We start from the raw sequence: 24,590 nt of genomic DNA, 5'->3' as shown, positions 1-24,590 counted from the left end.
CGATGATTGTGTGAGCCGATTTTGATCCATAAATTGTAAAGATAAAGAGATAAAATGAGCGGGAACACCTGTGAAGTGGAAAAATTCGAATCATCCGCTATTGCGTTCGTCGCAATGTGAGAACCTTTGCATTTGTGATAAGCTATCTTTTAGTGGGCCTCTGCAATAGAAACCCGTAGCTCAACTATTTGGGATTAGCGAAGAAAGTTGGGTGATTTCATGCTTCAATGTAAAAACGAACTTGAACTAAATTTAGATTTCAATCCCTAACGAACCCAGGAAAAATGTAAACTGCAGACGAAAGTGAAAATCACAAACAAGACCTTGGCATACCGGTGATGGCTTGCTTCGAATCATGACAAAATAGTTATGTACTATCTTTTTCTCCTTACCTTGTTAACGGTGTTCCTACGCTAAACACAAAAACCCTAATACTTCATCATAATTTGACGTATTTAGGTCCTGAGCTTTTAGTCTTCACCGCAGTAAGCTTAAAGGCACTTGCATGTTCCTTTATTAGACACTTTGAATATCCCTTAAATCGGGTCACTGCATTTTGACATGAACACGTTGTGTAGATAACTTTAACATATTGATAACATGTGGTTATTAATACACCACATCTGATATTGATCCAAGGGTGGTTTCCAGTCGGTCTGGCGACTTTGTTTGGAATTTTGAAACGTTTGCAAAATAAACCTTGCAAGGTCACCGAACTGCTACTATGTTATGCCATTAATTCGACTGATTAACACCCGTACCCGACGTTCAATAACTAAAGGGCGGTGGTTCAGAGAGAAACGTGAGGGGATTTGATATTAGTGGAGACATATTTCGTTAAAGGCTGATAGTTTCGAGAGAAACTGTTTGAGGCTGCGTCGGTGGGAGTAACGAAATAATTTGGATATATCAACAAAGTTGAAGTGGTAAATTGGCCACTGTAACGATTACAAAAGCTGACGTTTCGAGCTTTAGCCCTTCGTCGGAGCGAAACATATTTCGTTAGCTAAAGAACCGAAAACCCAGGTGCTTATTTTGTCGGCGTCCTTGTATGCCACACGAGCTGTGTGAATTGTGGCAAGCCCCTTGATTTTTCGAGTTTAAACTTGTAAGAATTGAGATAACTGACTCAGGAACTTTTAAAACCATATTGCATGCTTTTTTCCAGTTTTCAACCTTTATATTAAAGGCTAACATCATATCATCAAATCGAAAAGATTAATTAAAGATCATTTATCCAAACCGCAGAATAATCATCGCAATCATAAGTGTAAACCACAAACGTAGCTGTGAAAATGAAGCCAGAGGAAAAAATGCAAGGTTGAACGAGATTCGAGTTGCCCCGCCAGATAGAATGTAACCTTCTCACAGTAATTACTCTTCTTTAGCGAACATTTTTCATACACTATAGTTTACAGAAGAAAAAGCTCAGTAAGAATACTCCAAAACGTATCTCTGGCTCCCAAAATTAAATTTTTAACCAATTGTTGTCTTTTTATTCCGTACTTTTGAGCAAAAGAAAACTGGTTCCATTAAGTTTGATGAGCTTTTTTCCCATTATTCGACAATTGGCCTATTATGAGAGCATCATGACAACCCATCTCACGAATAATGTATTTCAAATTCCATTAGCTTCTACCGGTCTTTTCGAAAAAAAGACAGCAATATTTCTCAAAAATTACGCGATCTGAGAAAAGGGCGCTTGTTTTCATTTAGTCAAGAAATTAAATTAATGAGTTTCGACATTGGTAATTTACATGGTATCGGTTTGGTAGCAATTTGTTATTTACCGTTGGCAACTAAGGTGATATCGAAAAAAGATTAATTCAGATCAAAGTTCGTTGGGTATCTTTTCCATAGCTCACTGTAACGACTGAAAAGCTCCAAGGATCACTGAAATTAACTATGTTTCAAATTAGGTCACTCTTTCTTGCTGAACTGATTCGCGTAATGCCCATAAAAATGTATAGCATTTAATGTAGTTGGTAATTGTTTTTACTTTAAAAGTGTAAACTGAATTGTTTGTAGCAATGAATGGTATATTGTTCGTCGATCGACTTTTTAGCACGAGTAATATAAAACTAGGAACGAAATTTAACTAGTTCTGCACAGTGTTTACAGACAAACGCCTCGCATCACCCAGGTACAGGGTTCCTGCTAGGGGGACCTTTTCCATACTCTCTCCTATCATGGTGAAAGTAATACTTGTTCCTCATTAAATAAGGTTTTGTTGTATGGCCAGTCCTTTACCCTTGAAGGAAGCCAAAAAACAAAACAAAAAAATATGGAAACTTTTTTTATGTTTGAGGAATTCTTACCTTTAATATCCTAGAATAAATCTCCAAGGAACTGGTTTTCTTTCAAACGACTGGACGTGCATTCTATGAGAAGAAGGATTAAATTGCCTCAGTGTTGAACCTGGTTGGATAACTGTTATTCAGTGTGAATTGGTGTCTTGATGAATAATTTTCAATTCCCCATAGGAAAATGAAATGTTCAGAAAGCATCCATAAATACACTGTAATTGAAACGGACTTAATTGCTTACGAAAACAATGAAAACACTTATATACTTTGAGTCAAGTGGCATCTACTTTGTCCTAATTACAAGATGGTTTACGGTAAAGTGCAGCCGAATTATTGATCACTTTTAAGAGGATTACCATATATTCATGTTGCAATAATCCTAGGATAAAAGAAAATACGTTAGTACGTTATCGTTATATTGAAAAACGGTCCCTCGAACCCCTTTGACCTATTTGTATCCTGGTACTATTGGCATGATTTGTTTATGGAAAACTGATAAAAAAAAACTGATTAGAACCGGCAAGAAAAATAAAATCGTAGTAGCCAAAGAACGTTATCGAAATAAGCTTAAAAAAACTTAAAAAAGGAGCATGCGAGAAGTTGAAAAACTAAAATGAAAATCAGTTCTGTGATTTGTGAAAAACAAATCAGGAGGAAGAATGCTGTAGGATCTCTGTGCAAAAACGTGAAAAAAACACCTTTGGTTGCCGAGCATTTAATACGTCTCAAAATATAGCCCTGGAACTGACTTGAAAATGTCAATACTTTTAATAGGCAGTGAGAACAAATCCAGACGCTAATTTCATGATCTAAACGTGGATTGTTTATTTTTATGCTAATGAACATGTTTTATACTACTGAATGATGTCAAATTTGAGAATTAATAATAATTTCTGCGGCAATTTAATTCGCCTTTCTCGAAATTGTGATAGCACTTCGTGAATAAAAGGAAAAACTTTTCGTCTGCATATATTGCTTTAAATATGTTCAGTCTGATTTCAAAGTAATTGCATGACTGATGATTTTTTAATTGAATATGTACATGTTGACTTGTTCCCCCAGTCTATTAGTTTATTAACGTTTTTGAGCGTAGTAGCAGAGTTATGTTACGAGGATTAGATCTGATGAACCGTATAAAATGAAATTTCCGAAATGACTCAGAGTTTTTATAACGATAATTTGTCGCGTTCATCAAATGAATTCACCGAATCAAAATATGGCGTCCAATTTGAATTACCATTGTTTTTGACTTACTAGTCTCGTCTTCATGTGAAAAACACAAAAGGATTATCAAATGTGAGAGAGGCTAGTAAGTCCAGAGCAATAGCAATTCAAATTGGACGCCATATTTCGATTCGGTGTATTACTTGTGCAAAGCTTTAAAAAACATTGTTTATATCGATAGCAAAAAAAAAAAAAAAAGAAAAGAAGAAAATGAGCATGGAGGTGGCTTTTTCGAAACTTTTTACTTGTTATTACACATAGTTTTAAGGAAATGACGGTAAAAAAAAGTAACAAGAATGCTGAGTTTTTTAAAGTTCTGATATCATGATAATGAATTTCCGTGTTTTAAGTGCTTGCGTTAGTCACCAGGGCCCAGTTGTTAAAAGGCCGATTAGCACTAACCTAGGGTTAAATCTTAATCCAGGTTTCTATATTTCTCCGATGAAAAGCCGTTTTGGGATAATTTTCCCAATTTATTTTTTGGGCATTTAATCATCAAATTGTAGACAAATGGAATCAAGCTAAATTTTCTTTTAAAGCTTTCAGATCTGAAATAAAATTTCACACTAACCCTGGGTTATCTTAATCTACTTTTGAACAACCCGGCCCTGCAGGAGGACATGAATTTATAACTGAAAAAATGTAAATGATGCGGTTATAAAGGCTTAGTATAGGTAATCGCATGGGGCCGAGTAAAATTAAGGATTAATATCACTTGTGTTTTCGGAAGTTGCTGAAATTGCCCTCGTCGCTGCGCGACTCGGGCAATTTCTGCAACTTCCGAAAACACAAGTGATATTAATCCTTAATTTTACGAGGAATCATGTGATTACTTGTTTGTAATATAAGGGGCAAAATGTTTTTTTACTGATCTCGCAAAACGGGACGCCATTGTTACAAAACAAACAAATTTCTATACCTTGGCAGCCGTTGCTAAGCGATTTTCAGCCAATCATTTTCAAGTAATTTTGCCCGGGGCAATTACAAAAATTAAGAAAAAACTGCCCTCTGTCTTGACCAATCATAATTCAGTAATTTTTCCCCTTATATGATAAATTAAGTAATCCAAATGTCTCCTCCTTTCCAATACTTTGGCTTTGGTTCAAGGTCATGTAAAATTAACATGGAAAATAAAGTCATACCCAATGAATTCAGAAAAAACATTCTGCAACATTCTTACATTCACAACATTTCAGAAAAAATTTACATTCATAACATTTCATTGGGTAAGTAACTGAAATATTTTTTAAATCAAAAGAAATAACTGCGATTACACGTAAAAGAGTTACTTAAGTTTCTGCTATACTTCCCTTACGTATAACACATCTCATTTTTAGAGCAAATCAGAGGTTTATATTTTTGTTTTAAGGTAGACCAATTTAAAAAATATATATATATATATACAATACCGTGGACAAAAACCAATAAGGGTGACAACAACATTAAAACAAAAACGTTACGAACAACACGGTGTCAGTGGCATAAGACCACTGGAACGAAATTTCAGTGCAGTGCTGAAGTAACACAGCCAACAGGAATACCATCGTGATAAGTGTAAGAGAGGATTTCAAGAACCTTGTTGGAGGATTTATGAAGTCCAAAAAAAAATGGGAATAGAAATTTTGGTCCAGGGAATCCATTTTAAGAACAAAATCTGAATAACCTGTCACAATCATTAACTGGCTGTATTCTGATGCGACTTACATTCATTCCGTGCATTGGTTGGCCCGTGTTAAAGAGAGGAAAGGTTTTCTTGCAATAGTTATAAAAAGGAGTTTACCTCAGTAAGCCTGACAGTGGATTTGTGGCGATTATCTATGACTAAACCCTTGCTCAAGAATCTAGCTGAGGGGTAGATAAACAAGAAGTCCGCAGTACTAAACTTCTGATTGTCTTTTCGCACCAATGATCTTCAATGCAACACTTTGAAAAAGCTCATAATAGATTAATTTAATACCACAACGTTGGCCGTAAAATTTATCCGCCCCCATTAAAGTCATTCATTAATGCTTTGTCAGTCCTAAATTAAACCCAGAGGCACATAGTTACACAAAGGCAGACAATGCTCTGGCCATTACTACTAATCCCTCACAAGGATGCTTCTAGATTGCTGTGGTTACTGAAAGCTACATGGAACGATAACCTAAAATTGCCATTTAGCCATGGCTTGTCCCATTTCATATCCTATTTAGGAAGCAATGAATATTTCATAAAATATCAATTGCGTTACATTAACGTTCCTGAAGCATACTGCATGTCCTTTTTCAAAAAGTGCTTTTATGCGCTAGCACAATGAAACTTCGCAGGAGGCAGTTTCCATAACTTTGCGGATAACTTTGTGATAATTACTGAAAAGGTGTTTATGGAACAAACCAGGTTGCTAATAGACACACGAAAAGGAGCAAATATTTTTCTACAGACTTCCCTCAGATCTTTACCAAGGTCTTTCAAGGCGGCCGCACTAATATTATCGTAAGTTTATAACTTATTTATTTCAAGATGTTACCATAAACGGCTTGGTCTTTTAGGACAGGATGTGTGGTTGAAAGTCAGTTTTACTTTTATGGATAAACTTAGCTACCATTATTCAAGTTGGGCTGGGAAATTTGTCACTAAGATGAAGGATTGTCTAAGTTTTGCCAAAGTGCATGATGATATACTACTCCTTCATTCACTGTGGATCGTAGCTTTTTTGCAACGATGTTGTGAAAATGATCTCTGAGGAACCTGAGTAAATTTTTTTTTATGAAAGTGCAGCTGAGCATACTGGAGCACAAGATGCTAAGCTCGTGACGTTTTGTCCAGCTCTGTTGACCGCGATAAGGCGAATCCTTCAACCCTATCAGTTGCGGTGTGCTCAAGACAAAGCTGGTCTCGTGTTTATTGATACAACTGAGTGGTGTCTTTTCGTACTGTTGGATAATGTACCAATTCAAAATATAATTAAAAAGCTAATATACGTTCGACTGCATCATAAGATAATGCTGCGAATGGCCAATTCATTTTTTTCCATAATCCTTATGGAACTGTGAGCGCATTATTAATGAAAATAAGTTGCTTATCTAAGAAAGTAATCCATACTTCCGTATCACTATATCGTCTATTTCTGTAAGAGTTGACTGAAAGTATATAGCCTGATCAGTCGAGGGATTTTCTGCTCAAGCAAAGCTAGAGGTTATGTTGACTAAATGAGAACTTTCTTGTTAAGTTTTAAATTGGCCATTCTACTTTAGAAGTTCTAAATGCATTTTACTAATAGCTCTGTTTTGAACCTTTTTACATTAACGGCGAATTATCTTTCCCTCTGATTAAAAACAGTTTAATTCATCGAATGATTTGAGATAAGAGACAACAAACTGCTCGTACTCTGCATAGGTGACCCAGGGGTTTCCTTAAGGGGCCTGGGCACCGGGCAAATTGACCGATTGTGAGAACGGCTTTGCCCACCTGATTTGACAGTCTGGAGGAAAGTTTATCTTATAAAGAAGTTCAGTTCAAAGAGTTTTGCCCGCCTGTGAAAACCAGTTGCCCTCCTGCAGAAAAAATTAATGAAGCCCCTGTAGGTGTCTGTTTAAAAAAAAGGTGCTGTCAGTTCAGGCGTCACACAAGTCTCCATTCGTACTTTTGAAGAAAAATGATTTACTGCAACCCCATACCTCTGTCATTGTTCCATATTTACTGCAGTCATTTAGATCGTTTTAATATCTATATTAAATCATCAAAGCCATGCACTCTAGCATTGTTGTGGTTGTTAATGCTGTTTTTTAACGCTCTTTATGCTAGATGGTAACTTATCATTTAGGTTTCGTTTGCCAAGAAGGGCGGTTTTTTTTATATGTTTTTTGTCTCCTTTTAGTCTTTTCTTTCGTTCTTCTGTGCGAAACGTCGTCATAATGAACTGGCAATTCAGAAGCACTCAATCAAGTGTAGGATTCAAACTAGTTTGTTACTTCATGCGGAGCACAATCCGTTGTTAGGGGTCATGTCTTATGTTGTTTCGATGCAAACATATCATTTCTCATGAAGAATGATGTTTCTCTTTGCCGCCCATTTTTTCTGCCGCCCATTTCAATATTGTGCTCAATAGTGCTACGAGGACACTTTCAATTTGTGATGAATAAAATTTCCTTAAAAAGTCCCATGTTGTTTTCGGCAGCTTTAGATCTGGGGGAAATAGCTCTTCAGAAGATGCGTTTGATTTTTTGTTGTGCTTTGGTTCAGTTTTCATCAGTTTTCCAATTTAGTTGAGCTTTTTAATCAATGGCTCTGTTTTTCAACCTCGATTTGGCATTACAGCGTTTTCTTTAAAAGGATTGCCTACTTGCTTTTGAATTATATGAAGCGTTGGGTCCTTGAGAATTTCCAAGCCCACATGTAGTTCAGTATCTTTACTTTCAAAACACGAATAACACAATTTTAGAAAACACTCAACAAGACCAAAACGGAAAAACGTGGGGCAGCACAAAACCAAACAGGTAATATCTAGCACTTAAAATGTGACCACAAGCCTTCCCTCCAAGACTACCCTTAGTGATACATTCATTTGTACTTACCAATGATACTGACGAGGATGAAACGTTTGTTGGATTGTTCCAAAAACCTCTGAGTGAAAGTCTTAATTTCGCTCGACAAAGCTGCACACTTTCATCGTTTAGGTCTAAATTAAGCGGAACGTTGCTAAAGTAGACGCATCTAAATTAAGCAGAGCATCGTTGATGCACTACGGTTATCTGTTGATGCATTTAAATGGCTGTTAAACGAGAGATCGTGGGTACCCATCTTTCACTTACTTCTCGATGCTATCGAAAGTTGACGCCTTCATAGTTCATTGCTTTTGACTTGACCATTACATTGATGCACGTCTTAATTCTTTTGTGAGATCCTCAGCTAATAGCTTCGCAGATTCAGTTGTACTTATTAGATCGATGAACAGCTGGCGATAGGAAAAGAGGCGTTTTTTTTTAAATTCTCCGTCATTGTAAAATAACGGAAGTTTTAGCAAGGGAAACAAGGTTGCGTGACTGAAAAGGGAAGTCTTTACTTAAATTAGACTCGACTGAAATAAATTTTTCCTAAATCGCTAAAAAATAAGACTTAAATTCACCGTTTGCAGGTTTTCTTCTTCACAGTACATTCAGTGATTAAGCTTTACGCTTCTATTATAGAGAAATAGCAGAAACGGGGCCCGGTTCTTAATAGCAGAATGGTATAGTCATTGATATTCCCTTTAAGAGAAATTACGGTAGAGCTTGGTAATGTATATTTTCTTGAGCTTCTGTCATCATTTGAAAACCTCTAAAATAAGATCTTCAGACGCGAGAATGGTTTCCTTTAATTATTATTTTCTTTCTTTTGCTGTATTTCCTTAAACCTTAAGTGTTTACTGATTTTGTCGAAAAAGCTCAGCTGCACATCAAACTGATCAGGCGAAAAAAGCTTGCTTTCAATGTATAGATGCTTCTTGAATCATGTTTCGACAGCTTTTATTGAGTACGCTGTCAAAGACATCACGTTTTCATTTAAATCAGCGCCATTGATGCCATATGACATGGCCTGTTATTCAAAATCTACTGACGTACTTAGAGCTTCCAACTTCTGGTTTTTATTATTACCTTGATAAGACAATATTTTAAACTGTCATAAACGTACCATAAAAAGGTCTTCATTCCTAAATACGAGGTGAGTGTCAAAGAAGATAAATGTTTTTCTTGTTTTCGCGAAGAAGCTTGACATTGGTGTGCTTATCAAGAGGAAGAAGTGGGAACAAATACCGCTCCTTACTATAAATTTAATTGGATATTTTGAGATGTAATTTCGACATAAGCTTCCAAACGCGCAAAATGAGACAATCACAATTTGACAAACTGTCCAGAACATTGGCATCGTCACGTGCAATGTTCTGTGATTTGGAAAATAGATTTATGAAATCCTTTACAAACTTTGCCTTTTTTTTTCATCCGTAAAAAAGTTTATTGCTCAGAAATTTCTCTTGTTTCAACGGTTTCCATTTGTCTATCGCCAATTTCAAATTATCGAACAACCAAGGCCGGAAGATAACATTGTGCATATACTGAAGAACACCTGCGCCTTATATTTTATTCAACATAGTGTTTAGGGTAGTTTTTCCTGAAAAAATTAACCATAGTCTTAGATTAAATAAAATCCTTATCAAGTTCTACTTTTCTCCCTCTTTTCTTAGCGGCCAAAGGCCAAAATTTCTGCTTTTTGAGTGTATTACGTACTATGTTTTGTTTTACTAAACAACATTCGTTTATCATCAGGTTTAAACTGCGAATGATCGAACTTACAATGTTACCCAATATTTTCACTGGTCTTATTTGAAGACTATCATGACCGACCGGAAAAAATGAGATATTTGAATAATGTTGGTGAATATATTTTGCATATTTTGCTATCCTGAAAAGAAAGTTTTCAATCAGTTTCCACTTAAGTTCATTCTCGTATCAATCGTCGCGGTTGCGACTTATCTACCACATTTAAAAAAAAATTCGTAAAACGCCAAAATTGGTGCAAACACGACGATTTCTTTCAGAAATAGCGATGAAATACACTGGGACAGTCGACATTATAGGTGTCTTCTTGGGTTATCGTTCGACAAAGAACAGAGGGGTGAGGATACATCAAACGAGACCGAAGGCGTCTAAGGATAATGAAGATTGGCGTGGATTAAAACTAAGTTCAGCCAAACGTTTTCCAAATTGCCTGAGAATTTTAGAAGCACTTGTTAAGGATGAAAACAATTTTTAACTTTCCAATCAAGACCAAGAAGCGAGAACATGAGACATATAGGTTTACCTTCGGTAACAATCCCACGCTTGCGAACGTTTGAATAAGTTTTGTCTCTGTTTAAAGAATGTATTCATAACTTCGACAGGCAACCAACTAACGTTTTATGAAAAATATGTAAAAGACTGAAAACCTTGTGGCTTCGAACTGCCACCAGCAAACCAAGGGTTTTCAAAACACCTTGCATATTGGTATTATTGAATATAGGTGCCTTTTTGTGGCCATATTGTTGTTTGAGTTAGACTATGGAAGACAGTCAAGTTTGAAGTACTAAAAATTGTTATTTTTTTTTCCTTGTTAATGCCATCTGTACTTGGGAATATCAGTTTCATGAAATCGATGGTATGAAGGCCAATTTTTTTCTGTTGAAAAAAAGTAGAGTGCATTGTAAAATTCTTTTTCAACGTGTTCATCCGACGTGTTCCCAAAATTGCTAGTTATTCACTTTTCACAGAGCGACAAGTTTAAGCGTTGTGTTACTTGGCGTTTGTTTGGTAACGAATGGAATGACGACTCTGCTCCACCCAATGACCCTTTGGAAGAGTGTTAAGTTTTAGTATGTTTGACACTATTGTCAAGACATTACTTGAAGAAATGCAAATTGCGCTTATCCCAAACTTTAAGACTTCGCTCCACGCTGAAAAAACGAGTCGTATCATGACTCAGCTGATGTAACACACTTATTAAATTTGGTTTTATCCTCTTAAGGGGAAATTCGGGTTGAAAGTGCGGGAAAGCATTTACTCAGAATAGAGCTTTTTGCTGGTGGTGCAAGCGAAGGAGAAAGTAGTTGTTTCAGGGTTGACCAAAGAGGCGAACATCAAGATTTTCAAATGTACAGTTACTGTACGTATGTTGCACGATCCTCGCATATATTCATCGTACAGTAACTGTGTTACAATTGTACACTACGTTCACTGCGCTTATCAGATGTTGCTTTTGTTGTTTTTGTTTTGAATAAAATTGAAACAAAATATATTTGAAAATAATCAAAACCGTTTGATTGATTGATCGTCCAATGTTAGTCGCTGTGGGAACTTACAGGGTGTGGCCGGTTTTCTTGTACTTTCTCTACAGTTGAATGACTTTCACGTCAGGCAGTAAGGGGTTGGGACAAATATTTGTAGATTTTCATGTCTGGTACACTGTGAGAGGGCGGTCGAATCCCTTTTTTGTTTCAATGTTTACACTGTACAGGTCATTGGCGCTTAACAATTTAACGATTTATACTGCATTTGTATTTTGACGAGTTCATGTAAATTAAAACATTTATAACTTTTAACTCAAAGTCCCATAAGTTTAGCCTAGTTAACTTACATTCAATCGCCAATGGACTTCTGTTTCTTAAAGGAGAGTGTACGGTTGTTTTGACCGATATCTCTTTAGTGACTGAATGAATATGCTCAATGTTTAGAAAAAAAATTTAGGGTTAGAATAACTGTTATTTGTCTAAAATGCTGTAAAATCACTGCACCTTTATGTTCAGTTAAAAGTCACACAAAGTATTCTAATCAGTTTATTTGTTCTGCTCATAGAGATCCTCCGCTCCTTCATTTCCGTTGGACACAAAATCATATACCGAGAGACAGAGCTGAATAATGAAATGCTACGTCAGCGGGTATTCGGTCAACAACGCGGCCTCAAGTGTCCTAAGTCTAAAATTTAGCGAAATTAGCGGAAAATGATAAGGGCTGACCTTTAAAACCGAGAAACTCTATTTTCGTCGAAGGCACTTTCCTATTTCCAAAGGTTGAAAGGAGAAAATTAATTTTTGAAAATTTTTAGGGGGTGTACCAAATTTTTGGAGGTTGTTCTGTAAAAGAAAAGCGGCAAGGAAAACGACGCCTCGAAGCAACAGAATAGGAAATCTACCATGCGAACGACTCAAAATCCGTGTTTCCGCGGCAAAACCTAGCGAATGCGTATACGTTATTCAGCTCTGTCTTACCGAGAAGGATTACGTTTCAAAAAATGCGCAGAAGAACGTAGCTTTTCGCTTCATCGCTTCGAGAAATAGAGTCAGAATAGTACTTTTAAATACGTTTGGCGTATTTGCACAGGTAATGTTCTATTGTCCCATACGTTCTTCCGATGTAGAGATGAACACTCCAGCTGTCACCAGAATGAATAACAAGGAGCAGTAGAAATAAACGTGGATCGCTATCAATGTCGGATCGCTTATATTTTACAGATGGGCTGTTACACAATTGAGGACTGAATTGCTTAACGGTAACCATTTGAAAAATAACTATTTTACAGTCATTCGGGTGGTTTATGCGTGATCGTGAGCATAAATCCCATCATTTACCAAGCTTCCTACTTCATTTTGGTGGGGAAAAGAAACTTTCCAAATTTAGCTTTTTAGATATTGGAGGGTCACTTTTAAGTATACAATTCTAGAAAATGCACGTTTTGTATAATTGAGGCTTATATGCGAAAGATATGATATCGTTTGATCTTGTGAGCGAAACGTTTCCATTTCCGCATTTCCCTTTCACACGGATTACAAAGTCTCTTTCTGCGCTAGATGTTGTAAAGAGATACGCTTTGCAGCAAGTCAGTCGAACTTACCGCAACTGAAGTACGCTTGGTAAATCTTTTCTGCGAATTTCATCTCAGCTCACTCGGGTCTCATCATTTGTGTAGCAAGCCACAGAATAACTGGTGAAAGGTTTATATCAATACACAGACTTACAGCTTTAATATGATCACTTTCGTCAATATTTGTTTTGTTAAGAAAAACAAGCGTTAATTGTCTCGTGTTTTCACAAGATACCACCCCTAAAGAAATAAACACCAAAGGCGTGACGGTAACGTGACCTTTCTGTTTTTCTTTTTCTTCTTGTAATATGTATAATGTCTCAATTAGTGCCAAGTTTCATTCAAAAGGAACCGCTGTTCTTCTTTTTGTTACAGCCTTGTAAAAGTATGGTCCTATCCTATCCTTAGTCATGTTTAAGTTATCTTCATTGTATATTTGCAGTCATCTGTAAAAATGCGTTAGGTATGACAGAATTTTAGAGGAAGCTGTTTTCACTCACACCTGACACAAACGGTACAATACGAGCACAGTCGCGTCACACGGTTGAGTAGGGGTAAAGGGCTGAGAAACCCTCCTTTCTAAAAGCAGGGCCTAATGTCGGTCTAAAAAGTGACTTTCATTTGGCGTAAAGAACAACTGCTTACGCATGATTTCCGATGGTGAAACTCTCCTTTCTAAAAGCAGGGCCCAATGTCGGTCTAAAAAGTGACTTTCATTTGGCGTAGAAAACAACTGCTTACGCATAATTTCCGACATACGACAAGTTTAGTGTCACTCGAAATTCTCTTCCGGACATTGTATCAATGGAAATCATTCACGTTATCTTCTTACGCTCGGTCAGTTTGAGATGGCTATTTCCTAATGTTATTATGAGTGTCGATATGTTGATTTGTTATGCGCCACTAAGGTTAGCCTTTAGCTTGGGAATATGCATATGTTTTCGAAACATTGCTTATACAATCCTTTGTTTTTCCGTAAATGGCAAGGTCAGCCGAACAGGTGAAAGTCAATTGGTGAATAACCAGTTTCTGTCGCATGAGCACAAAGATATGAACGGATCACATTGATTGAAATAACGTGGTTCTTTATCTTGGAAGCAAACCTAAAATTTAAATCAGTCGGTTAAAGCTGAAAAGAAGAAACCTTGTTTCATATTCGTAGACTTAAGTTTTTGATTACACAGTCAGCGAGAGTTCGCTATTTTCTAATCCCCAGATCGCAGTTAAAAGGATTCTTCGCAGTCAATGTACACCGACTTCATCTGCGATTTTATGATTTCAGATACTTTTAGTTGGAAATATGCTCTTATTTATAACACGTTGCTTAGGAAACCTTCTGTTTTTAAGTGACTACATCGGCGGCGTGTGCAGGTGACATTATCAATATCTCAATAAGGGAATAACTTGCTGTTGTCCCATGATCACTTGAAATATAATACGGGAATTCCGTGTATATAAACCATACTTAAAATCTTACCCTACAACCAACCATATGCACAGGAAGAAAAGTCATTCCCTTGGAAAAGCGAGTGAGAGATAACCAACCAGTTCGTCAAAAATAATGCCTGACATTCATTCAACCATTAAGATTAAATGCAAATGCGACTTTGTTTTCTCAATCTACGTTGCAGCTCGATTAATATTATCTTTCTGTTAATTTAATTTTATTTGCTTGAAAGGGAGCTCCTTCAATCTTGCATGGTAAAAAAAGGACAGTATCCCTTGAAGTGTCACATTTATGTCGTGTTCTTAGGACACAAAATATTAACAAAATTTCTGTTGTTTATTAAACTAAGGACAGACACTTCGGATGAAGTAAACAAAGGAAACTATTTATTTACTCTACAGTCCAGAATAGGTTCTTTTGTTTTATGTATGAATTCTAATTAAATTGTGATTTCGCATTTTTTTCGTTTGTGTCAACGATCCGAATGCTGTAGCTTATTTGTGAAGTTCATTACGTTGTTTTCTTTTTTCCCAAAACCCAGTTCACTGTTTCTGAACAAAATCAACATGATTTTATTTGCATATTTATTTTCACTTCTATACCACCCCATTTCCCCACACACTTGTTTTGTATCATGAACTCGTGTTTCAGTGAACCCTTTACTTTTCAATAAAAATAAGATTTATAAAAAATCGTTTCCAGTTTGACAAATAATTTTATTTTTCTTCAAAAATGTGCTTCCTTAGATCATATCCTTGCCAATTCGAATTTTCATCCGTCCTTGTCCCCAACATAACCAAAGCTGATGAACATTTTATGTGTACACAGAAAAGGAAGGAAGTTTTGGTTATGAATAACCAGTTAGACAGAAACTGTATTGAAAGAAAAACGTTTTCAATGACGTTTACAGTGTTTGGCACAGAACACAGTTATGTTATCAGCTCAAGGAATGGATGAATGTCACTTCTGTAACATATTCTGTACCTCAGTGAAATGTGGAATTTAATCGCTCGTTTTTAAGGTACTTCTACAAAAAGCGAAAAACTGTTCCGCAGATATCGGAAATTTTAATGTTTAGCTTTTACTTAATTTACGATGCCCTGAATTTCCCATGATTTGGAGCCGTAAAATGATCAACATAATACACCTAAATAATGTTTAATTATTTGAAAACGAAGGTTTTCGCTGAATCTTAAAGAACTCTCCCTGCATTTGGTGAAGTTTGAACTAAACGGAGTTGAATAATTAAGAATTGCGATCTAAGAAACAGAAATTAAATAAGCATAGGTGAAAGAAGCTTTGGTTATGCAAGTTTTTGGGGAAATTAGAGATATGCCACCCACTCAATACCCGGCCCTAAGCTTTGTGGCGACATTTTTTAAATGAACTTGTTTTTGTAGCATTCTCTCCCACTGAGCCGGAACCTATTCAAACTAGCTTGCTTTTTATACTTAATCGAAACGCATCTGAATTGTGAGATTTTCATACTTTAAAAGGAAATATCAATTTGGACAGGTTATCTTCCTACCAGGTTTTGATAAACTGAATGGTTTCATGCGGTTAGCCTGACCAGGTTTTCAGTCAGTGGATTAAACTTTGTTTTAACGACTTAGAAGAAAGCAGTCTTTGACCTGTGCAATTCGATGGCTGCATTCTTTGAGATAATTGACGCAAGTGTTTTGCGAACTTGTCGTCGTCCTGGCGCTAAATGGCGTCAAAACAATTACAAAGCAGCCTAAGCCCCCCCCAGGCGGACGACAAATGTTTTGAAGAGCTGAAAAAAAAATTAAAAGTTCGCGAAAGGATATAAACGGCTCCTGTATAAATACGAAGGTCTTTCTTTTGTCAGTGAGCATTAACTATTTCTATCTGGCTTAATTTTATTGTGGACTGCTTCGCTTTGAATTGAAATACTTTGGACATGCAAACTATGATTTTCCGTTTTACTCCAAAAGTGCGCTCAAAGAGGCAGGAAACTGACTTTGTTATACTGTTGAGTTTCTTCTTTGGGTTCTAATGTTCTAAATGCTCCCTCGCTGAGATGAAAATGGCCTTTAAAAACCTGATTTTACTTGATGTCAATTTGTTCAACCACTCTCGTGTGGTGAATCATTCCCGTGTATGTTTTCTTTAATTCACTTACCAAAGAATGGTTTGCTTTAAGACCAAGTATTTTGCTCTCAGATTCTCGCCGTGAATCTCTCTGCCCTTTTCTGTATGAGAATAAAAGTGGATAATGTGTTCTTTTTGTATTTTGAAACAGAAACTTTGACGAGCAGTCAACGTGGCTTACTTACACTGACTTTAGTTGCCTCCCTCGCTGAGTCGTGCCTTGTAAAGCCTAAATAAAGCCACTAAATCTAGTGTATTACGCTGCTGAGAGAGTTCCTCTGTCTCGGGCCGATTGTGGTAGAACCTTATAGGCTTGTCATCTCCACAAAGTGGTTTTGGGTAATGTTTATCGAGTATTATTTAAAGGTTAGGTTCATTTTCTCTTTGCAGCTTTACCCAATCAGGGTCTGGTACCCAAATAACCTGTCTGCCACCAAAAAATGCAGCGCCACAGATGATCAGGTTATCTATAATTGCTTTATCGCACCAAGAGGATAACTAATGGAAATGATAAATGATATAGATGTTTGGCCCAGTTTTATGTCAGCTTATTTGGGAAAAACACCCTTTTATTCGATTTCTTTGTTGCAACGATGTCTCGGCGTTTTCAAAATAATTTATTGCGGAACAAAGCTATTTTTTAAACAATCGAAAGAGATGAATTCGCAGAATTATTATTGACAGTCATTCTTCATGGAATATCATGAAACCTGTCATTCAGTTATCTTGCAATGCAGTGACTTCACGTCACATTTTGACATTTTGCCTTTAACCTGTTAATATTGAGAGAAATTATAACCTGCGCTCTGTATTAATAGGTATTTCTAGAAATTATTGACGCTTACATGTGAATTTGCTTTAGCTTGTTTGTTTGCCTGCATGGTTAAAGTGTTTACGAAAAAAAGCTCAGTCTTCAATAAAGAAAAATAATTCTGTCGTTTGACTTTTAAATTGGCCAGAAAAGTATTTTGCAGGCTATTAGGGAAACTTCAAGGTTTGTTATGTTTATGAAAGCAATAGGCGGTACTAAAAACATTTTTGCAACCGGAAAATAGGAGCGCCCATGGGTAGCATTTATGTTTGAAATAAACACTCTAAAGAGATTGTATAATAAGTTTTTCATGGTTACTTTTCTTCTAACCTTTCAATTTCTCCGACAGCTGAACTAGAATAACAGGGCAGTGGATCTCGCTTGTTTTATCCATATTTCAGAATGAATTACCCTCTTGACTCACCTAAAGGGACATTACTGACGAATACTCGCAATACCGTTTTGTCCAGATGCTTGCCCGCTGTAAAACCGCAACCAAAAAAACACCAAAGAAATAAACCCGGCTGGTTTCTAATCAGTCATCGCTTTTGTTTCAGGTTTTTCCGAAGGATGAAAGAACATCATGGAAGATAAAAAAAAGTTTAAAGACAAGACCCCCCTTGCTTTCTATAGATAAACAGTACCTCCAAAAGATCATTGGGTAAGTAGGTACTGGGATGAGGACTGGAGAGAGGGGTAAAATATCGTAAAACGTGACCATTGATATTCGACCCATTATTTTCTACGAACTTAAAGTTTACGCAGGTCTTTGCACAGGCAGCCCAAGCGTACTGTGTGTGATTTTGGGGTCCGAAGGTCATTAACGATATTACATAACAGATTGAGACCGAATTTCAAGCGTAAGCGTGGGCTGTTAAAAAAAAGGGAAAAATTATAAAAAAATTGAGAAAAAATGAAAAAGGATAATAAAAGCGAGGAATATAACGTATGAAGTCTCCTTACCATTTTTCCGTAGCCGCTTTGTCCTTTACGGTCGTATTTACGCTGTTTTGGTGACTTTCTTTGTAACCCGTGTGGAGCTACCAGTCAACTGCATAGAGTCAACTGTGTTTTTCTATATACAGTTGACTTGTAGCACCACACGGGTTACAAAGAAAGTCGCCAAAACAGCGTAAATTAGACCGTAAAGGACAAAGCGGATACGGAAAAAAGGCAAGGAGACCTCATACGTTATATTCCTCGCTTTTACTATCCTTTTGATTTTTTTCTTAATTTTTTTATAATTTTTCCTTTTTTAACAGCCCACACTTACGCTTAAAATTCGATCTTTATCTATAATGTATTACTGTTAATGTCCTTTAGACCCAAAATCATACACAGTACGCTTGGGCCGCCTGTGATCTCACTTAGATGATTAGTTTGATCCCCCTTTCTTGCCCCCCTTCCCTTATTAGATTACTTTTTAAGTATTCGACGTTTAAAAATTGCGATATAATACTTCTGAAACCATTGAAATATATTTTAAAAAGGCTAAAAAATACTAGTCGACGCGGTTCGACATTAACATAACTTCATTATCAAGTAAACTATGATAAGTTGAGGGGGCTTCCAATACTAAAATAATAATAGATATCAGCTAAAAAGGTCAGTATTTTATCACAATTTTTTATCTTTAATTTTTTTCTAATTCGCTCCTTCTTCGTCTATTTTTAAGAAGCCTAAATTAAAATTTTCCAGCGCTAAAAGCAACCACTTAGACTTGATAGTGGTACGCCCGCACGGTAGACAAAATAATGACCAAAACTCCCCATCTGGCACTAAAAGCCGACAGGATTGCCCCATTTTGCCAACAGAGCATTCATATTAATATATCTTAAAATATGTAGCTTCTTCAAACAATTGCAGAAAATTTTAAAATGAAAACATTTGTCGTTTGCGTAAGGAAACAAATATTTCATCGAATTGCTTATAATGGTAACCCGCTACGATTATAGCATAGATACAATCAGGCCAATTCAGGCTTATAGCAATCAGCAATGTTGTTATCTCGTCGTTCTACATTTTATGGCGAAAGAGGACTTACTCCTGGGGCCCCCCTCTATAATTTCACGGATGCTTTTTTCAAGAGGAGGGGCCCAAGAAAATGGATGCACCAAGTTGTTTGAAATTATTTGTGGTCTTATTTGTTTTATGCAGCATTTTTTAGTATTATATTTTGAATTGCACTGAAATCCCTCAAAACTGCGCTCGTGAATAAACCCCATAAACCTGTACAAGAGTAAACGAGGTATTGATGGGCGAGATGCAGTGTGTTTTGAATGTTTGAATTAATGAATTATAAACTACGTTGTGTTAACAATTTCACTCCTATGAGTGACCAAGACAAAATTTCCTCTTTCAATAAAGTATCAAGCAGACAGGTGATGAGAATAATGCCAAACTCTCAGAACTAACATAAATGAATCGTATGTCAGACAGGAGAGTAACTAAAAAGATCTTGGGAGGGGAGGAGTTAATATATTCAACTATAAAATGCAGAAACTGAATTCCAAATTTTGAGCGGATGTTACTTTGTTTTGGTAACATCGCATTTTAAGCTCATATCTACGAAACTGTTGACCTGTGTTTACGATTCAACCGATTACCTAAAACTAGAGGATCTTAGTCTAATTGATATTTAGTTTCATTTACGTAAATCCTCTAATATGTCCCCCCTCTAAAAGACACCCCCCTCTAATTAGACACCCCCCTCTAATAAGCCCCCTCTAATAAGACAACCCCCTCTAATAAGACACCCTCTCCGATAAGACACCCCCCTCTAATAAGACACCTCCCTCTAATGAGAAACCCCACTCTAATAAGACACCCCCTCTAATAAGACACCCCCTATAATAAGACACCCCCCTCTAATAAGACACCCCCTCTAATAAGCCCCCCTCTTTAGAGAAAGAAATTTACGAAGCCCCCCTCTATTAAGCCCTCCCATCCCTCCCCCTCAAAAAACAAATATTCAAAATAACACTCCATGTCAGTAAGTACGATAAATTTATTCAAGTACTGTAATTTTAGTTTGTCATTTGAAATTGATTATGGTGATTGATTGATTGATGTAGAATACGGTATACGGAAATTACCGAGCGATGCTAAAAATATTACAGGGCTAAACAAGGTCCATTCAAAGAGTTAGATCATAACATTTAGTTCTTTATTGAGTTCTATCCAATAAGCCCCCCCCTCTAATAAGCCACCCCCCTCCTTAAAGTACCTGAAATAATTAAGCTCCCGGGGGGCTTATTAAATGATTTACAGTTATATACGGTGAGGATTGTAAAGACTTTGCAATTTTGCCACTTAATTATCCAGCATTCTAGCTTTGTTGGAAGTTATTACATGCAAGAGAGAGCTATAGTCAAATTACAACAAAGCCAATGAAAAGAAAATAGCTCTAAAATATTTCAATTTAAGCCCCTCATACTGCGATAAGTCAACTCCATTGCTCCGTAATGCAAACGCGTTTTACCTTTAACTCTTTTCTCATGTCCACCTTACTGCACAGAGATTTTGTTAAGAGCCGTATGAGTATATGTCAAGCGAAGTCGTCACCTTCTTTTACTGAGATTGAGTAATAATCGAACTTTCATTAGCCGCCTACTTCGCAGTTTTTGTCACTTTTACTTCAAAACTTTATGAAATCCCTCTTACTGATAACGGCCGGACGTGCAGGGATTTCGTAAGTGGTGTCAATTTATACGACATAAACAAAAAAAGCTTTTTACTACGTTTCTTTTGCTTTACATAACTTAATACATGTATATTTTTATAGCCTATCAGAGAAATGTTGTCGTGCTACGAACTGAAAATTGCTGAGAGTCCACTATTAATTCTCCATTGCTCAGTTAGGAAAAAAGATCAATTTAAAAAAGAGAGAAAATAATAAACTCTTAACCGTAACAATAGAGCAATCAGAGATAGCATTCACTCATTCGTAGATAATTAAAACTCCGACATGCGGGAGCTACGCATCCGACAACCAAAAGAACTAGCGCTTCGTTGCTGCAGTAAAAAGCCATTTTTCCACTGAGAACAGCGTCTCTCGCGAATTTCTGATAGGTTTAGGAAGGCAATGCTTGTTTTTTTTTTTTTTTTTTTTTTTTTTTTTCCAAAAGCACTAGTGCTGCATGTTAGGTATGGAAGAAGCTAACAAGCTAAACAAGCTGGGGCGCGATATGTAAGCCATAAATTAGTCTTACCTCATGTATGTTTCCTTTTTTGTAGAGGAACCAAATTTGCGTTTTGAACAATCTTTACCGGTGCGCGGACCTTCCAAAACCTGTAATGACAAGAAGATGTGAGTTAAGTTAACGCAAGTCTCACAGATTATCTGGCTTATAGTAAAACAGCCTCTTTGTTTTTCTCAATCGTCGAGAAATACATCTGAAATGTACGACGAAAGACCCAAGCGTTGGCTGAAATTACACTCAGAACATGCTTGTCTCCTATACTTCATGCAACTTGACGGTATGACTCTTTCCCAAAACAAGTTTTTGATTCATTCAAATTACCTAGCGCTTGTGTGAGGGCTCATTCATCACTTTCACTCAGTTAACAAACGCTGACTGAATTTGCGTGGTGTGTTTGCGTTAAAATAAGCAGAATGTGTACGTGAGCTTTAAAAGACCCTTTACTTTTTGTTCCGTTGTTTCCAGCGATAACGATCACAAAGTGATGAAAATTTTATCTTTGTCGATCGAGACTAACATTTGACGTTTATTAAAATGCGCATTAGTTTCCCGTATCAGAAGTAGCCAGCCTTGCTTTTCAATTGTACCTCACGATTTTCAAGAAAAGATAATCATGTCAAGCGGGTACTCTCCACCGAAATAAAATTGTGGCTAATAATCTGCATTCGAATCTGCTGGGTGTAAACCAGCTAGCTGAGTCAAGTATCTGGCTATTGAGCGGTTCTGGTTGAAGGAATTTCTTAGGAAAAAGTCGATAAATGCTAAATCTGACCAAGCTGTAGGCTTTTCAAACAACTCACACTTTCAGGAAATGGATTACAGACGTTCTTTTTCCGGTGTTCGCGCGCATGGGCAAAGTAATATGAATACGCCTGTGCTCAGAGTAACAGTTTGATGAAGCGATACTATTCATCCTACTTGGCGGTTACTTTCCTTGCACTACAAATGTTTTGGCACCGGGGAAAGAAAGTCCCCTTCCTTTTCGATGCACAGCTTCCATCAAATTCGATATAAAGATACATGAAGAGGTTATACTTCGTGGATGTTTTGTGCATATTTTAGCCTGAACCTATCTAGATTGTTGGTTCATTTGTTATCCGTGTTCAACTCATACCTATCCTTAACTGAGTTTGTTTCATATTGAAGTATTCATACCTCTTTGGTGTTTATCAGAAAAAGTTGCCATTCACTTTGTTTATGGGTTGTTTAGAATATTTTTGTAAATTCGAACTGGACATTTTGTAAGCTTATTGGGAAATGAGCCCGTTATCATCTCCTAAGAACACAACGGTCAAACGACAGTAAGGCATGCGCTAGGCGCGATCACTTTTGGCCGCACGAGCGCCAATTTTCAAGGGAAAACATAAGAAATAACCGCTGTCTCGCAAAACAAGCGAAAGAAGCTGTAAAAGGAAACATAAGAAGGGAAAAAGGAAAACTCGAGACTTTTCGAGCACAAAGTTCAAAGTACGGGTATCCGGTTGATTTACCATTCTATTTTGAGCTTCACTCAAAAAGATTGTAAACTCAGTTCTAAAACACCGTGACCTGCTAGTTTGTGTGGTTGTTTGCAATTCGTGTGAGACTACTAGGTTATTACAGCCTGAAAGCATGCCACATAAACAGTGACAATATTCGCACTTCAGGCCCGTTTGAACCCATGACCTCTGCGATACCGGTGCAGTGCTCTACCAGTTGAGCTAACTGACAAGCCAACTGAGAGCTGGTCATTATGTTTGTTCTTATTAAACCCTAAAAGGCATAAATCATGACTTTGAATACATGAAAATCATAAACATGTGTACTTTGGTTGTAAGAAATGTATGAAAGCGACCCTCGCAGTAATGAACACTTCTTATGTAGTAGTGAAAATAAGGTCTGGAAAAAACAAAAAAAAAAACAAAACAAAAAACCCATAAACATAAAAACCAACATAATGACCAGCTCCCAGTTGGCTTGTTAGCTCAGCTGGGTGGAGCACGGAACCGGTATCGTAGAGGCCATGGGTTCAAATCCAGTGCGGGCCTGAAGTGAGAACATTATTATGTCTATGTTGCATGCTTTCAGACTGTAAAAACCGAGTAGTCTCACACGAATTGCAAACAACCACACAAACTTGCGGGTCATAGACCCCTTTCATAAATGACTGCCGGATTAATATTCTTTTGTTTAAATTGAAATTAACCCTTCTGGCCTCGCTTGAGATAATATATTCTTTTCAACTTTGTACTGGAGAACGAGGCCAGAAGGGCTAATTTAAATTTAAACTAGACGCACAGCTGCGTGAACACGGGCTTTCAACATCGCACATCTGGAGTTATCTTTAGGGGACTGCAATAGACCACTTTCATAAATGGCTGCCAAATTAACACTCTTTTGTTTGAATTTACAGTCAAACTAAGTGAAGTGTACCCCTTAAGATTACATTAATGAATTGATCATTTGGATATTGAACCCGCCAGTCGTTTCAACAATGCAAAAATGAATTGATTATTTGATTATTGAAACCGCTAGCCGTTTTACAAATGCAATACTGGATTGATTATTTGAATATTGAACCCGATAGCCGTAACCGTTTTGAAAAGGCGCGAATCATTGTTCAAATTAGAAGTCCATTTCTGAAGTCCAATAAGATTGTTCTATTTGACGAGGAATCCGGGCCGAAAATGAACAAACTGCACTGTAAAAACACTGCGAAAACAGTCGATCGCAAATATTAACGAAATAAAAAAAGCCTTGCGATGGCTTCGCCCGTAAACTATTTTTTTCGACCATGAATACACACAAGAATTTCTACAATTTCGTCAAGATGTAAATAGGCGGAAGACGATCTCGATAACATTCCATTTACAACATTTACCAGAAGTTCTACACAACAGTCGAACTCACCTTTCCCGTCATGTCTGACGCCATGTTAAAATAGTTCAACCACGTTCCCAGGGCTTTTCCCTTTTCCCGCCCGCCAAAATATTCAAAAAGGGAAAAGCCCTGGGAACGAGGTTGGAAATAGTTCCGATCCTTCATCACGTGTTCACATAATCTAATCAGAAAATGGACAATGATCCGCGCCTTTTCAAAACGAATACGGTTATCGGGTTCAATATATATTCAAATAATCAATCCATTATTGCATTCTTGAA

The 24,590-nt window shown here is 36.9% G+C and overlaps 2 protein-coding genes across 4 annotated transcripts in view; both read right to left on the bottom strand.

Annotated features, from left to right (window-relative positions):
- The window catches only part of LOC111331923 (D(1) dopamine receptor), a 19,895-nt gene extending 17,558 nt beyond the window's left edge, over window positions 1–2,337 (bottom strand). The window contains exon 1 of one of the 3 annotated variants that reach the window (XM_022937147.2): window positions 2,319–2,337. The gene's annotated coding sequence lies outside the window, so the exon portion shown is untranslated. Of the gene's footprint in view, window positions 1–392; window positions 535–2,318 lie in introns of those variants that run through there. The other 2 variants (XM_088740395.1, XM_088740397.1) reach the window with 2 other exon arrangements.
- LOC148719313 (uncharacterized) overlaps window positions 2,188–24,590 on the bottom strand; it is a 24,829-nt gene continuing 2,426 nt past the window's right edge. The window contains exons 1-5 of the mRNA XM_088740091.1: window positions 24,340–24,590; window positions 21,460–21,539; window positions 16,469–16,538; window positions 2,663–2,685; window positions 2,188–2,251 (exon numbers count right to left, since the gene is read on the bottom strand). The exon at window positions 24,340–24,590 is cut by the window's right edge and continues 2,426 nt beyond it. Coding sequence (XP_088596217.1) covers window positions 2,188–2,251; window positions 2,663–2,685; window positions 16,469–16,538; window positions 21,460–21,539; window positions 24,340–24,474 — 372 coding nt within the window. The 5' untranslated portion in view covers window positions 24,475–24,590. The remainder of the gene's footprint in view (window positions 2,252–2,662; window positions 2,686–16,468; window positions 16,539–21,459; window positions 21,540–24,339) is intronic.

This window comes from Stylophora pistillata, chromosome 12 (genome assembly GCF_964205215.1).
Source record: "Stylophora pistillata chromosome 12, jaStyPist1.2, whole genome shotgun sequence".
In the NCBI taxonomy this organism is placed as follows: domain Eukaryota; kingdom Metazoa; phylum Cnidaria; class Anthozoa; order Scleractinia; family Pocilloporidae; genus Stylophora; species Stylophora pistillata.
This window is presented reverse-complemented; position numbering and strand designations above follow the sequence as displayed.